The following is a 15,597-nucleotide window of genomic DNA, read 5'->3' as shown; positions in this document are numbered from 1 at the left end:
GATTGTTGGGGTGTCCCACACAGGGCTAGGAGTTGGACTCGATGATCCTGATGGGTCCCTTCCAGCACAGCATATTTTGTGATTCCATGGTCTTTCTCTAGGATTGCTTTCTTTGGTGGCTTAGTGACACTGTAGCACCTTTGGGAAAGCAATCCTTGGCAAATCTTTTAAACAGGACTTATGTCCAACAGCAGAGGCAATGTGGCTCGAGGGCAAACTTTACAGCATGTCATAGCACTATCACCCATAGCTGGGGGAAGGTGGACCATAGTTTACTTGCAGCTGGCTCTGGAGGTGGGAACTGCTGGGCATTCTGGCTACCTATTCCACTTAAGGCTCAAGCAAAACCACTTAACTCGCCATGTTCTCAGGGGTATTTGCTGTGGCTCTTGAATGAACTGCTAAGCAATACCCCTAGCAAATCATGTAATTATACTTACCAAGTTGGTGTTGGCACAGAGCCTAGAAGTTGCTTTAGGACTTGGTTGCATTATATTTGCTTGGCTCTTTAATAGTAGGGGTTTGGGAGCAAAACTTTTGTTCACTGCCCTTTATTTGGTGGTGTTCTGACACACTGCAGTATCATATAGTCCCTCCTAAGCTCTCTGCCAGCCTCCTCCCATCGTTTCTACAAGGAGGGCTGTGACTTAAGACGTTCCTTAAGGTGAATTTCTCCCAGTTATTGGGGGTTCTAGAGAAGTTGGCTTCTCTGCTTTTAGAGATATGCTGCTAGTGAGGCTCTTGAAGAGGGACGAACCAAGTCTCACCCTGTAAGTTCCCTAATTCAGCTTTCAGCAGACTCTAAGCCACTTGCCTATGGCTGACTTAAAATGCAGCTTTGCAGTTGTTCAGCCACTGCATTGACACGGGGCTTGGCAACACCCGGAGGAATTTTGCTGTTAAAATCCAGAGCAGCCAGTCGCAGGAACGGCTTGCAGGGGCAGTGCCGCAGCAGCAGCCGAGCCGTGCGCGCCCCAGCACCACGGGCCGGGGCAGGGACAGCGTCACTGGGCTCCCCGGGCAGCTGAGGTTGGGTGCGGGGCAGCAGTGGGGCGCGGGTCTCAGCCCCCTCCTGCTCTGCCCGGCTGCAGCTCCGAGGGGCGCCAAGACGGCGAGGGAGCCCCGACCCGTCCCCGGGGGGCGTGTCGTGTGGGCTGCGGGCGAGGCGAGCTCCGGGCGGGGGGTCCTTGCCGGCAGCGGCGAGGCGAGGCGAGACGCGTCGCCGAGCTCTTCTCCAGGGCGGGGTGCTGCTCGCACCTCGCGGCCGCTCTCTCCAGGCCGTTTATGCGTAGCCAAGTCCCCGTGCTGGCCCGGCCCGACCCTCGCTCTCCGCTCTCACTGCGCCGTTAGCGACGGCGGCTGCGCCTTTAGCGGCGGGCGGGCGGCACCGGGCGGCGGCGGCGGCGTCTCCCGGCCGCGTCTCTCAACGCCGCAGGCAAGGGGGCGGCGCGGGGCCTCTGCTGAAAGCCGATGGGGCGCCGGAGAGCGGGGTGCCGGAGCGCCCAGCGGGCGAGCACCTGATAAGGCTCAGGACGGCTTAGCTGCGAGCGGGCAGCCCTGAAATGGCGAAAGCTCCACTCCCAGGTAAGTGCTGAGCTCGAGGGGCAGTCCCTAGGGTAGAGCGAGGCCGATGGGGCGGCCCCGAGGGGAGCGCGGGGCCCCAGGGGCACGGCGGGGATGGGGCTCCGGCGCGCTCCCCGCCCACCCGCGGCTCCGGGGCAGCCCCGTCTCCGCGTTCTTCGCCTTCGGCCCCGCGGAGCGGTGAACGCAAACTCGCGTGAACGAGGCGCGGATACATTTGTCCTCGTCGTCGTTATCGAGCACGGCCCGCTCTGCCTTCGGCGCCCGCATCTGCCGGTGTCGTGGTCGCGGCACGGCCGTGCGGATCTGCCGGAGCATCGCGGGCGCCCGCGCCAGTCGCCGCTGCCCGGCTTCCTTCCCGCCCTCCGGCGGTGCTGGTCCGGGAAGGGTCTCTCCTAGCTCCGGGGGAATTCCCTGGCTGCCGCCTGGTCGGGCCGGTGCTCGCTGCCGCCCACTCGGGAGGAGCAGACCGGGAGGCTGCAGCCGTGGTCGGAGAGCAATACAGGTGTGCTGTTGGGTGTAATTTGCCGAAAGCCTGCGCTGCGCCTTGCCCATTCACGTGCTGTAACTCGTGCTTCCTCCGGAGCCTGAGCAATGTGGAGGTTGGAGGTCGGTTGGCTGGGACTGAGACCAGGGCTGGAGGATGCTCAGCAGCAGCAGCAGCAGCAGCAGCACCCTGATGTCCCGTGCCCGGCGGCAGGTGCAGCCTTAACGAGGTAGCGTATATTCTGTGTGCACAATGGCCAGAACAGATGAGAGTGCAGTTGCTGATGCAGAAGTGGTTTTCTTATAGGTTGCATGCAGAACCCATTGCTGCTGCAGGTGAAGGCCTAACTGCTATGACTGAATGGTCAGTATGTGACACTCGCCTGGTGTTCGGTGCCAGGTCCGGACACAGCTTTACAGCAGCGTGGCAATATTAAAGCTAAACCTAAAAGAGGATTTTTTTCCAGCACTGTTTATTTCTTTTACTCCCCCAAAGTAAGCATGGATTGGTGGCAGCCCAGAGATGTAATACTCAGGAACATGAGAGCATCAATAATTTCAGAGGATGCAAATATAGAATTGAACTAAATGGTTTTTTTCTGTCTTTGGAAGATGAAGTAGTAATCCAGTGGGGGAAAAGTCTCATTTTTTTTCTCTGGCATTAGTTTACAATCCTTTTAAGTTTGATAAGAAAATAAGGGAGCATTGCTTTTGCTTTCTGTGATGCATGAGTAACGCAGCCTGCATACATAGCTTGCATATTCAAACAGTTTTGGACAGGAATTTTAAACCATGGTACTTGTCTTGGATGTGATTTCACTGACAAACTATGTATTTTGATACAAGCTTTGTGATGTTGTCACTACTTATTGCAAAGAAAAGTAAGAGTAGACCATTCACAAAGGAGGTCTGGAAGAAACTATCTGCTCTAGGTGCAGGGAAAATGTGTTGCTTTTATAAATTGAGCCTACCGAGTTTATCAATGTGAGCTGCAATATGCACAATTATAAAAAATTGCATCTGTTTTGCTTGTATTACCCTACCTTGCAGCCCCTGCCAGTGCTGTAGCCTTACCTCAGATAGAAAGGAAGACCAAAATTGTAGTGAAAATGTGCGGTTTGGTCACTGTTGAATGACAGGTGTGCTTGTAAAGGGCTTTTAGACATGGTCCACACTTGACTCGTTTGAGTAGCCAGATCTCACCTAGTGAACTCCAGATCTTAAGCACTTGAAGTAGTCCCTGCACGGAAATGCGTGGGCATTTGCAAGAGTGTAGATTGTAAAACCACACAGAGACAATTGCAGATCACTACCTGACATGTCCCTGTGGGAGTTGTAGGGTATCTGCTCTTCATCTCCAGCTTCATTTTTAATAGAGCACAGTGACTCAAAAATCCCAGAATCTCTGCACTATGAAAGTAGAGACTTTCAATGTGTTGCAGGCAGTCCACCTACAGTCCTTGCAGGAAAAGGTTAGAGAATATTCATATCTTCTCTGGTTTTGGGGAGTAAGTTTGGAGGAGGTGATGACACTGCTGAGAGGGAGGGTGAAGTTAATTTCTGCTGTGGGGAAGCTGGCATCTGAAACATCAAGAAACAGCTCTGGGAGATGTACCATGTTTACAGGAAAGTTCGATCTAGGTTTTGAAGTCTGAACAGTCATGTTAAACTTCTTCTCTCTCTTCGTCCACCTCACTAGTAATCCTGTAAAGTGCAAGACTGCAAATGTCACTGGTACCTTAAAATGGGGGCTTAAAGGCCTGCATGGCTTAGTTTCTCGATTTGTTTCCTGTACTCAATATTCAAATACATGCCTATCCTTACCAACTGGCAGTGGAGGGATGTACAGAGTAGACAACCAGGGATTTCTCACTGTGAAGTTGCTGTGAGATGATAGAAACCGAATGAGGAATGGGAGAGAGGAGTTGGTTGTGTTGGGCACTTCTGACCACAGTGGCATCTGGACTGTTCCATCAGTTAGTCTTTCACTTCTTGACAAGAGAACCTGCAATTTATGTGGACTTTTTTCTGTCTGTAACTATATCTGGCTTTGTCCACTCTGCATTTTGACAAGAGAACTTGACATCTTGACTTGATCTTCCACTTTTTTCGTCCCCATCCCCTTTGGCCTTTTTTGTTCTCTCCCTCTTGCCTCCCACTGTTATTTTTCTCCCTCTCCCCCTTTAGCCTCACAGTTTTGTAGGCCTCCTTCGTCAGCCCCTTCCACTTGCAGTGTGTTTCATTTCAGCTTCAACTGATTTTGTTTCAGTTCCAGTCTCTGCTGCAGATTCATTCCATGATTTTGGATGAGCTCTGTGTGGCCCTGCTATAAGTGATGGCATATATGGTCCATCTTTTTTGGTGGTCAATGTGTAGGCAAGGACTTCCTCTGATCAGCATCTCCCTCTGTCTTGTATGAATTCCTGAGTCTTAGGAGTGCCTCCAGTAGTTAAATTCACATCCTTGTAACAGTTTTACATTTTCCAAATAGGAAATAAAACATAACTAGAAAATAATAGTGGGTGAACTTGGCCTCCAGTGAGTCTTAACTGCACAGTCACTAGGTAACACTGTGTGGGTAGCTCAGTTAAATCACTTAATGGGTAGGCAAGAAGCATCTGAAACCGGCAAAACAGAAAGAAGTATTATGCAACAGCAGTCAGTAGCAATAGCAAAGGTCATTCTTCCTACCCAGCATCTCTATCCAAATGGAAAAATGACTTGTGCTTTTTGATTTTATTAGGAAAACTGTCCCTGAATTCAAAATGGTACACTTCTAAAACAAGTTTTGACAAGTGGAAATGTTTTAATCTTTGCAATAAAGTCTATTTTTTATTATTTTTTAACTGAGATTAATTCAACCCTCAATATTTGACTATGTAAAAGACTGAGTTTCCAGTAGCTATGAGAACACTGTGTGCTGTTTCATCTCCACCTAGGTGTCGTGGTAGTATTCAGGAGTGGTTTTTTTATGATTGCCTGTCTTCTGGCATGTGCTTATGTCTAGGCTTGATTGGAAATTGGGAAATGTTTGTTACCAAGCAAAAGATGTAGAAAAAGGCTGGGCCTGCTGCAAAGCTTGAAATCTGTGATAGTATGACGGTGAAGTGAATAATATTTAATTAGTTTTACAGTAAAGCCCACTGCTGTAATTGCATCCAATGAAAACTGCTGCTCTTATCCCAAGCTGCTTGAATGCATCTTCCTGGCAGCTCTGGTGTGAGCACACCTGAGCTGGGATGGCCTCTGGAACCAGCCTGTAATGCTGCCAGTACACAAGGGGCTGGTATGACTGGCATTTGGGTCATCCTGCTTACTTTCCATCTGTCCTGTTTGCCTGACAAGGTAGCCAGTGATACGTGCATTGGTAAGGAGAAGAGGGAGATGTGGAGTGACTCTTACGGTGATGCTTCTGGACTGAGCCTACTGTGCTGCTACTCTGCCCTCACAAGTATGTTTTAGGAATGAAATCACTGCTCTTTCATTCCCAAAGTGTATGTGCTGGTCCTGCTCGTGAAGTGCTTCTGTAAACAGTGATATGATGACTCCAGTAATAGTTTTGTTTTTCTGTTGCGGTAAGTGTTTTTAAAAGCTATTTCAAAATGAGGAGAAGGCAGAACCAGTGACGAAAGGTAACATGGCTGTGGTTTCACAGCAGGGCTAGGCTTACTTCCTGCTGCATTTGAAAATTAATTTTCTGCTCATTAGATCCAGTAGCAGATTCAATCCCTGTCTTGGCAAAGTGTGCTTCCACCAGAGGGCATCATTTCCACAGGAAAATGTTCCTTCCTTTTTCCAGAAGATACTCCTGTGCTCCTCACGTTTAACCTCCAGGTGTTTGGCACCTAAGGACCTGGGGTCTGTAGTGTACAGTGTTGCTTTGTGCTGTCAGAATTGATGCCGGTTACTGGAATGGAAATGGAAAGTACATGCCTTTTCTTTCTCCTGACGTGGTATGCATTTTAAATATGATCTTTGCCTAACAAGTAATATTGAAGAAGCATTTTTGGGACCGGTAGCAGATCATGTGCTTATTATTGAGTGACAATGGTGAGCTGTTCTGTCTTAGGATGCTTGGGACTTAAAGGATGAGTGTGTTTTGGATACCAAGCCTTCTAAAGGTTATAGGAAAGTGATTGAAGTTGGGAATCAACAGCATTAGCTATGCAGTTTTCAGAGGAAAACCTTTGTTTCTTAAAGTGTTTTTCAGAGCCTCTTCAGCCTTACTTCCCTTCTTATATGTTTTTCTGTTTCCATTTCCTTAGTCCTGAGAATGTTGGCTACAGACCAGTAGGGTCACTTCAGTTCCTCTTGTGTTTTTCTTTTTTTTTTCTCTTTTAGAATTACCCTCATATCACATGGAATGAAATGTGCTCATGCACTGCTCAAACATCATATCATTGCTAGTTTGATAAAAAAAAAGAGGCACCTTGGAAAGAATTTGGGTTTATGTCCCCTGACCAGAGGAAGCTGGAGCTGATCTTCTCTTATGTATACTTTCCAACTGCTGTTGATTTCTTACAGAACTATGGTAAAATGAGCTCTGCTGGTGTTTGTGGGTCAAAGTGGAATTGGCATTTTCCATGGCTGTTCTGCTCCTTAGGTCTATTTGTGGAATATATCAGAGATTGCGTCATTTTAGTGGGTTGTTCCTTCTCTGAATGGACAGCATTAGAAGCTGCTGCTATGTGAGTGGGAACTGTTCCTTCTGCTGTTTGCTGGAATTATGTACAGTCACTAAACACCAAGGATGAAATTTGCCTCGCATTTGAATTAGGATGACGTGTACAGAGGTGCAATCTGACTTGCCTTCAACCGGAAGTGCGAGTGTTGCATAATAGAACATGGAACTATTTCTGTAGCAATTTTTAAGTCAAATAAGATCCTGACTATTTTGCTGCCTATCACAAGATATTGTAGCTGATTGTATCTGTGGCTCTTCCCCTTTATGGAAGCTGTTGTGCAGGATATAGGTTTCAGTTGTGATCCTTAGTTGTACATTGCAGGGGTAAGGAAATCAATATCTAACAAGAGTAAATTGGCTAATGAGTATGTTTATTATTTTGTAAGTCTAAAAATATTACTTTAACTGATTGCTTTTCACAAACATTCAAAAGTGATTTTGTTTTTAATTAGCCGTTTACACAGTGACTGCTACTGTGAGGTTGGGGTATATTGTGAAGCATAGTGAATCACAGACCCAGATCTAGTATATTGATGATGCGTGTGTATATGTATTATGGAATGGTATACATGTGGGAATACTGTTTTCTGTAGGTCCTACAAGAGTTGTCTTCAGGTGGATATGATAGCATCAGCCACAGAAAAAACTAAAATGTGAACAAAATTAGTGCAGGGAAAATTAAGAGATTGCTTTCCAACATTGCGTTTTACTCATGCATCACAGCACCTCCTCTCATGTCACCCAGATCACTGATGCAGCAAAGTACCAGTGAAATTCCAGCTGTTCTTCATTGAAGAAAAAAATCAAGACTTTTTTTACTGAGGAAAATCCCTGATTGTAATTGTGAAAAACGAGGTTCACTCAATCTTAATTACAATTAATTACAGTTAGTGCTAGCCTAACTAGAGCATTCAGCTTCTGTTCATAATGCTGCAAGGATGGCTCTGCTCTTGTCTTCTCCCTAGCTTTTACTGTGGTTCTGTGCTCAGGGAAAGTCTCTTCCAGCTCCCTCCGTGACAGGTTGACTGTCACAACCTGCAGTTCTGTGCAGAGAGAACAGGTTAGATAGGAAATTTTACTTCTGCTTCTTCTAGAAGAAAAGCACCTGTGCGTTTCTATGGGCTCTCCATCTGCCTCTAGGAAATGTTACCCTTGTATCCTACTGTCCGTCTGTCGTGCTGCCCCAACAGCTTACGGGGAACTACTGTATGTACTTCCAGTGCAACTATTATGACTTGCAAATTGGTCATGTAGTGTTCAAAGCATTTCTACGTGCTTTCCCCTTCTATGATCAGAAATTGTGATCCTGAACAACTGAAATGAAAGTTGCTACCCTGGGTGCAAAAATCGCTGAAATCTGGCTAAGAGTCAGCTGACTGATCTTATAAAGAGTAGGTTCACTGCCATAGAGGCATAAAGTGTCATTACCAAGGAGCTCGCCTGTGTTCTGAAGTAGGGCTGGTCTTTTCATTCTCTGAAGCAAAATTATAAAATAAAATATGCAGCAGTTGACAGTGTAAATCAAGTCAGTGAGTCCAGGTAATGCCAGTGTCTAATAAAATCAAGAAATGTTAATAGAGTCCTCTGAAGGTGCCTAATGCTAATCTGCTGGCACAGAAGGAAGCAGACTCAATAGCACCAATGTATGAGGGCAATGCAATGCAGTCCAGCCAGCAAATCAATCTAGATGTAGAGAGCTGTTGCAGTGAGCTTTATGCAGATTTGTGCTGCTGACTGTGGTTATGTTTAAGCTGCTTCTAAATCTAGAAGCATTCCCAGTGCAATATAATAAAACTGATGCTCCCAAGAACTTTTCTCATGGCCAGAATTTATGCCTGGATATTTGTGACTCTTTCCCCTGCCCTCCCTTCACATTCTACATCAAACTCCAAGGTCCTTAGAACCATGAGCTTTTTTTGTGGGGTGAGTACTTCTACTGATTTTCAGCCAGGCTAGTGGCAGTTCTTCTCCAGGGAATTGCTCTTTACTTTGGAGTACTTTGGAAGTTTTTACAATTTTTTATTTGTATAGCCTCCTCCCTCCTTTTGTTCTCCCTCTCTCCCTCCCTCCCTTCCTCCCTCTGTCCAACCCTCCATACACCACTCCAGTATTTTTGTGGTGCCTCCCATCTTGTGCTTTTGAAATTTTGAAATGCCTTCTCTTCCGAGCATTGACCCAATGCAGACTTTTTGTCCTTAGAAGTTCAGAATAGTGTTCTTTCTACCACTATTTTGGTGACTATAGCAATACATTTTAGGGTAGATATGAATCTGAATGGACGGACTCCATCACCTGCCAGATATCACTGGACAGATTCCCAATACATGCTGTACTCTTGTAATGAATACTGAATACTGTAATGAATCCTTAATAAACATTTTTTTAAACCATATTAAAATACTATTAATTGATTATTATTTTTACTCACTTTATCTTGGTCAGCTAAAATCTGCTTCTTCTTACCACCCTTCACTTATATTTCTGATTAATTCAGCTATAGGTGGAGTAAATGAAGAACAAAAGGCTGTGACCTAGAGGCATGTTTTCTCCAGAATAATACAGAAGGATGCATCCTGTGTTTGAGTTGCTCTTTTACTACTGAGAGAAGAACGCTTTTGTGGCCAGGGGCTCAGGATATTAGAATCAGGTCTGATGTCATCATTTGCAGAAATGAATAAAATGAAGGACACTATTCTGGTGGGTAATGAGTGTCCTTTCTACAATAGTGTTGTTAGGGGTATGGTGGATTTGATCCCTGGTTCTCCACTGACTGTGGGGAGACTTTGTTGTTAATATAAGGAATATATTTCACTACTGCTTTCTAGTGTTGGGTTGCTCAGATGCAAGGAGAATTCAGATATTTAGACAAGTCTGGTTTACTAACTACAAATTAGTTTGAGTATGATAATCTATAAGGACCATCTAAGGTGTCATGACTATATCTATTACTGTACTTATTCTAATGTGCTTTTGCCTTCGTCTTCAAATGGCAAGCTTCAAATAAAAGCCCCAGGCTCCAGCACAGCAAAGCTCTCTGGTGAAAGCAGTTCACTGAGTGAGAATTGAGTAGCTTGTCTGCAAATCTGTGAGCCAAATAAGACGGCACTTCTTTTAGGAGTTAAATTGAATTTAAGTGGGAGCTACTGCCATGTCCTGGGGAAATGCTGCTGTATGTCTTAGAAACAATGTGCAGTTTGCGTGTTGGAATGGAACAGCCAGATGAATTCCAAAGGAAGGAATTTATCTTTTGAGGTCACTGCATTGGCTGAAAGTGATGAAGGCTTATCTTTAACATGAACTTGTTTTAATCACTTTGGTTAAGTGGAAGTATTTTTTTTTTGCCATCCTGAGAGCTCTGGCTGGCTGACAGTTGAGATTAAAGTGTGCATGATGACCATCCTCCTGAGGCACATACGCAAACTGTTCATTAATGTGTTGGGTTGGGGTTTTTCTCTGGAGCAGAGGTGAGCATTCCCTCGTGTTAATGTGAGTCTCCTTGTATTTCCAGCTGGCCCGTGCCAATTTGGTGGTGCTCAGCGGCACATGCAGAATGTTCTCAGAGACTCTGTAGAGAGCTCCGATGATGAATTCTTCGATGCACGAGGTAAGTACACATTTTTGTTCTCCCCTCCCCATTCTTTCCCCCAATTTTGAAACAAGTAGCTAACCTCCTTTGTGGATGAACTGACAACATTGTCCTCATCAGACAAAACATCCATCAGTTCTTCTATCCAGGATTTGTGGATGGACCTAAATTTACAGGAGTTTGGTGAGGTGCTGGGGTGGATGAGTGAGCTGCCCTGAACTGAGTCTAGTGTCGGAAGCAGCAAGACACCACCAGTGCGGACCTCACGGGGTCTCTTGGGCCCAGGTCCTTCCCAGGTCAGACAGTGTATGACACTACAATGGGAGTGCTCTTGTTCGCAGTTCCTGAGGAAGGCCATGAGCATCCATGTTACTGATGGCCAGCTTTTAAGACCAATGTCTTAGGTTTTCCGCTCTATAAAAACTTTCACTGGAGGGACTGGGACCTCTGCTTGTTCAAGGAACAATATTCAAATGCTTGTGGATTTAATCACAGGGTATTCTGACTTGGAAGGGACCCACAAGGATAATTGAGTCCAACTCCTAAGTGAATGGCCCATATGGGGATCAAACCTGTGACTCTAACCAGCTGAGGTAACTGAAGCATTCCCTACATCATCTGAGACCCTGAATCTTGACATCATCAGTAGCATGCCGAGTTTTGAAGTGGGAGAAGAATCTGTAGGTTGTGTGCATACGCAATCTCCCTCCTCCAGTGGGAGACTGGGGCTCTGGTTTTGGTTCTGTTTAGGGTTTTTTTTAATATTTATAGGGATGCTGAGGCGTAAAGTCTGACTACATGTTATCTGGTGTCAGAAAGCCAGCTCATGCCTAGCCTGAAATCAGTTCAAATTTGCTCTTTTGAGCTGAGATTTAGCAGCCCTTCTCTACTTGAAGAGAGGTTTGAGAGCTTTCAGCTCTGCCTGTGTGCATGCACGAGTCTGTTTTTCAGAAGATACATTGCTGAACACTGATTATTTTCTCCTTGTTCTGAACCAAACAGCTGTCTTATCGGAAAGAGACTTTTAGCACAAGGATGTTCCAGCTGTCTGCACAGATAGAGGAAAGAAATATGGATGGTGTATAAGCTCATTTGTCTCTTTTAATCTTTATTGTCAGTTGGTAGGCGCACAGACACTGCAGCTGGTACTCAGATGATCTTTCATTATTATGGGAATGTAAATTGTCATAGCTACAAAACTGATATGGGTGTGTAACTGAGATTTTGGGGGAGAAGGTGTGTGTGGCATGTATGTGTGGATACATATTTTGTTTGCTTTGTTACCGGTAAGAATGGCAGCTTGTTTTGTTTGTTTTGGAGGCAAACGCAAAATCTCCATTTATGGTGTAATTTCTCATGAAAATGCGTGCCCTTGAAATACGTGTCAGTCTGTGGAAGTCTCTTCACCGAGAGAACTAGTCCCATGTGGACACTGGACTCTTTAGAGAGGCAGTATTAGGTAGTGGGTAAAAAACAGGTGGACTGTGGGTAGATGTGGGCTATTTTAGGGCACTGGTTTTTTGTGTCATATACAACTATTAATTTTATTTCTAGATTTTCATTTTTCCAGTGTTAAAACTATGAGAAATCTTTTCTGGCAGGTGAATGAAAATTAGAGTAGAATTTAAGAGGAAGCTGATGATGGTTGTTATTATTAAAGTACCTTGGAGGTGATTTCAGGCTTTTTGTGGCCTCCTGCAGAAGAAGCAAAGTTAACAGTTGATACCATGTTTGTGGTAAGATGCAGATGGTAGTATTGCTGTTCACAGGAGATCCTGTCACCACCTTCTGACCTACTTTAAATTCAAATGATCTCTGACCTCAGCAGTTACTCTGCATTTAGACTAGTCCAGCAGATGAGAATCTGACCTATCAGAAACATACCTTCTTTATAATTTCTTTATCTGTGCATTAGGCTTCTAATTTAGAATGTTAAGAGTTAGGGTTTTTTACTTCCTAAGTTTCTAACTAGCAGATGTTACAGTCAAATGCTCTCTTGACACCTTTGCTAAAGATTCAAGTGGTGGCATGGAATATAGCTGTCTCCTTGTCCCGAGCTGAGTTTGCTTAGCCTGCATAAGAACTTTTGTCATTAGTTTTGCCTTCTTACCTTGAGCCTTATGGCACTGTCTTCTCTATCACTGTGTTCATACAAAGCTGAAGCCAATAAATACATGGTATGTATTTCAAGCCAGTCTCTGTGTGTTCTTTCTCAAGATTCTTATTCATTAAAGGAGGCTAGGCTAGCTCTCTGCTAATTAAGAGCTGTTCTTAATTTGCTGAACTTTCCTCTCCTGAAATTAGATCTGTCTAATTTATTTAATTTTAAAATGCTCTGCTATGCAACCTGAATATTATTTGGAAATGCTGCCAATGAACTGAGGTGGCAATTTGGGAGGTCTAAACACTCCTCAGCATGTTTGTGCTCTAAGGGATGTGATGTAAAATTCTGTTGTGCTCACCTGTCAAGGTGTGAGCATGCTGACTCTCATTCACTAAAGTATGTAAATTTTAAGAAGAGGCTGTATTGCAAATAGCTTGTGAATGTCTTGATGTCAAGATATCTGTCTTCTGCTGCCTCAGTTTTTAGTGGGTGTTGTCACTTCTGGCAATTGTGGTATGTTGCTTGTTCTGCTCAGTGCAGATGGTGAAACTAATGTATAGGCAGTAAGTTATTACTGCACCAGATTAACACAATGCTTCAGCAATGTGAGGAAAGTTATCCTTTTCTTGGAGTTCATGCATGTTAATCATCCCTATCAAATTAATCCCTATCAAATTAAAACCAAAGTCAGCATTTGACTGCTTAAGTACTGTAAATTTGAGGTGTGTCATTTGAAGGGGATTTCTTAAATCTAATTTTTTCAGCATACCCAGGCTCTGAAAATGAGGAATACAGAAAATTACGTACAATCAGAATTGGAAAGATTTGGGGGAAAAGGAAGACAAAATCTGTTCAAAAATGTTTCCATTTCTAATGCTGTCCACTATGTATGTATAATATTTTATGTATTATATCTTAAATGTATTTTGGAGAAATGTCGTGGTACTCATAGTTTATGAGCACAGAATGCTGTGTGTAAAGTATATTGTATGGTAGGCTTTCCTTAAATACTTACATTTTAATGTCAAAAGTAGTCTATGTAGTCTGAAATGCTTGTAATGATAGTCACTATCATTTTTATAATGGTTACTTGAAATAAAATGTCACTGCTATGTAAAGATAATGAACAACATCTGTTACTGAGCTGTTAATCCCCTAATAACAGACTTTTAGTGAGAGATAATAATACCTGATAAATTACTTGTGTGGATTAAAATTAAATGTTCATTGGAGACATCTAAGCATGAAGAGAATGAGAGATGGTGATCTGTTCCCACTGGGTATTCAATGAGAATAGGATACTCAGATTGTTTAAGCTGCATTTAAATCTTAAGCTTTAGTGAGTGGAAGAGTTGGAAATAGAAAAGAAATACAGCCTATGCTGATTTTCCTCCACACTGCCTTTGTGCTTTGCAATGTTCTACTGCATGCTTAAAATAGCTGTCATGATGATTTCAGTAATGTTTCCAAATTCCATGTGAAGCTGGAGTTGTAACTTTGAGCACCAAATCATACTTCAGGTTTTTTCTCCAAAAAGAGAACCAAAATTATGATGTGTCAGACATTTTAGATGGTGTAGTTTTCTTTGGTGTGAATAGATCAAAAATGTGATTAGATTCTGTCTTTGGGAGTATGATCACTTACTCTGCTTGATGGAATATTCTTTTGAATCATCAAGATCCATTGTTCAATAATGCTTTGAAAGGTCAGTTTGATGGCTGCATTTTTGGAGTTGGTGAGGCATGCATTGTAGACTGAGAACAAGAAATGCACTTGGAATTTGCTGGACATAGTCCATATTGAGTTGGCACAAGTATTTCCAAGTTTAGATTACTTGATAGCTAGCTTGCAAAGATGCTCTTCAAATCAAGTTTTGTTTAGATAGGTTTTCATTTCTTCGTGTCCTGTCACTGGTCACCAGAGAGCTGTCAGCACCTCCCTGTCCATGGCCCAGCCTGAGGAAGTTGCAGACTGCAATGAGGTCTCCTCCCAGTCTTCTCTTCTCCCAGCTGAACAAACCAAAGGACCTCAATCATTCCTCATTAATCTTGTCTTGAGGCCTTTCAGCATCTTGGTTGTCCTCCTCCAGATGCTCTCTAACAGCTTTAGATCTTTCTTGTATTATGGTGCCCAAAACTGGACACAGGACTCGAGGTGAGGCTGCAGCAGAGCAGAGCGGGACGGTCGCCTTCCATCAGCAGCTGGGCTGCTGTGCCTGATGCACCCCAGGACACTGGTGGCCTTTTTGTTTGCCAGGATGCACTGTTGACTCGTATTCAATTTGCCATCGACCTGAACCCTCAGATCGCTTTCTGCAGGGCTTCTCTTCAGCCTTTTCTCCCCCAGTTTGTAGGTATAACCAGGATTACCCCATCCCAGGTGCAGAATCCAGCACTTGCACGTGCTAAATTTCATATGGCTGGTGATTGCCCAGCTCTGTGGTCTATTCAGATCTCTCTGCAAGGCCTTGCTACCCTTGAGGCAGTCCATAGTCCTCCTAATTTAGGAAATCTCTGGTTTCTCCCAAACAGCCTTTCAGAAATAAGTGTATAAATGTCAGGAAAATAAATGTACACACAAATATAAATACTAGCAAAAGAGGCAGAAGGCATTTCTGCACTCAGAAGCTCCCTTGGTCATAAGGGAACTTGTGTCTTTGGTAGAGGAAAACACGTGTGTGGGCTGAAGTAATTTGCATTATCAGTAGATTAAATTTAGCACCAAAGAAACAAGAGGAGTTTGTTTGTGCTGGAGTGAGGGAAACCTGTCCAGGAGAGAGACTGTGGCTTTCACCACCTAAAAATGAGGTAGCTTGTTACCCTTCTTCTGTCTCCAGCATAACATTTTCTGCAGTGTTTCTTACAAAATTTCTCTGGTACTTATACAGGGTGCTTCATCAGTGTTTGATATTCTTGGCAGCTGCACAGTGCAGCTGGAGTTGAGTACTGTGGAGTTTCTTCATGGGAGAATCTGGAAGCTATCCCACGTCTACCCATGTGCAATTTGTACTTCATAGACAGTCTGAAGTAGGAAACAGTGGGCACAGCAGTGGGCACCGTTAAAACATGGCAATAATGAGCTGCTTTTGTATTCTGAAAAACAGCTGGGGTCAAATCTCAGTTTCTCAAACAAAGAAGTTTCTGGCTCGCAGCCTTG

At 44.2% G+C, this 15,597-nt stretch overlaps 1 protein-coding gene across 4 annotated transcripts in view; it reads left to right on the top strand.

Moving 5' to 3' along the window:
* The first annotated feature begins 1,451 nt into the window (after nucleotides 1-1,451).
* The window catches only part of PITPNM3 (PITPNM family member 3), a 51,682-nt gene continuing 37,536 nt past the window's right edge, over nucleotides 1,452-15,597 (top strand). The window contains exons 1-2 of one of the 4 annotated variants that reach the window (XM_048324442.1): nucleotides 1,452-1,584; nucleotides 10,260-10,355. In XM_048324442.1, coding sequence (XP_048180399.1) covers nucleotides 1,563-1,584; nucleotides 10,260-10,355 — 118 coding nt within the window. In that variant the 5' untranslated portion in view covers nucleotides 1,452-1,562. Of the gene's footprint in view, nucleotides 1,585-2,197; nucleotides 2,298-9,260; nucleotides 9,449-10,259; nucleotides 10,356-10,832; nucleotides 10,931-15,597 lie in introns of those variants that run through there. The other 3 variants (XM_048324443.1, XM_048324444.1, XM_048324445.1) reach the window with 3 other exon arrangements.

This window comes from Corvus hawaiiensis, chromosome 20 (genome assembly GCF_020740725.1).
Source record: "Corvus hawaiiensis isolate bCorHaw1 chromosome 20, bCorHaw1.pri.cur, whole genome shotgun sequence".
NCBI lineage: Eukaryota > Metazoa > Chordata > Aves > Passeriformes > Corvidae > Corvus > Corvus hawaiiensis.
This window is presented reverse-complemented; position numbering and strand designations above follow the sequence as displayed.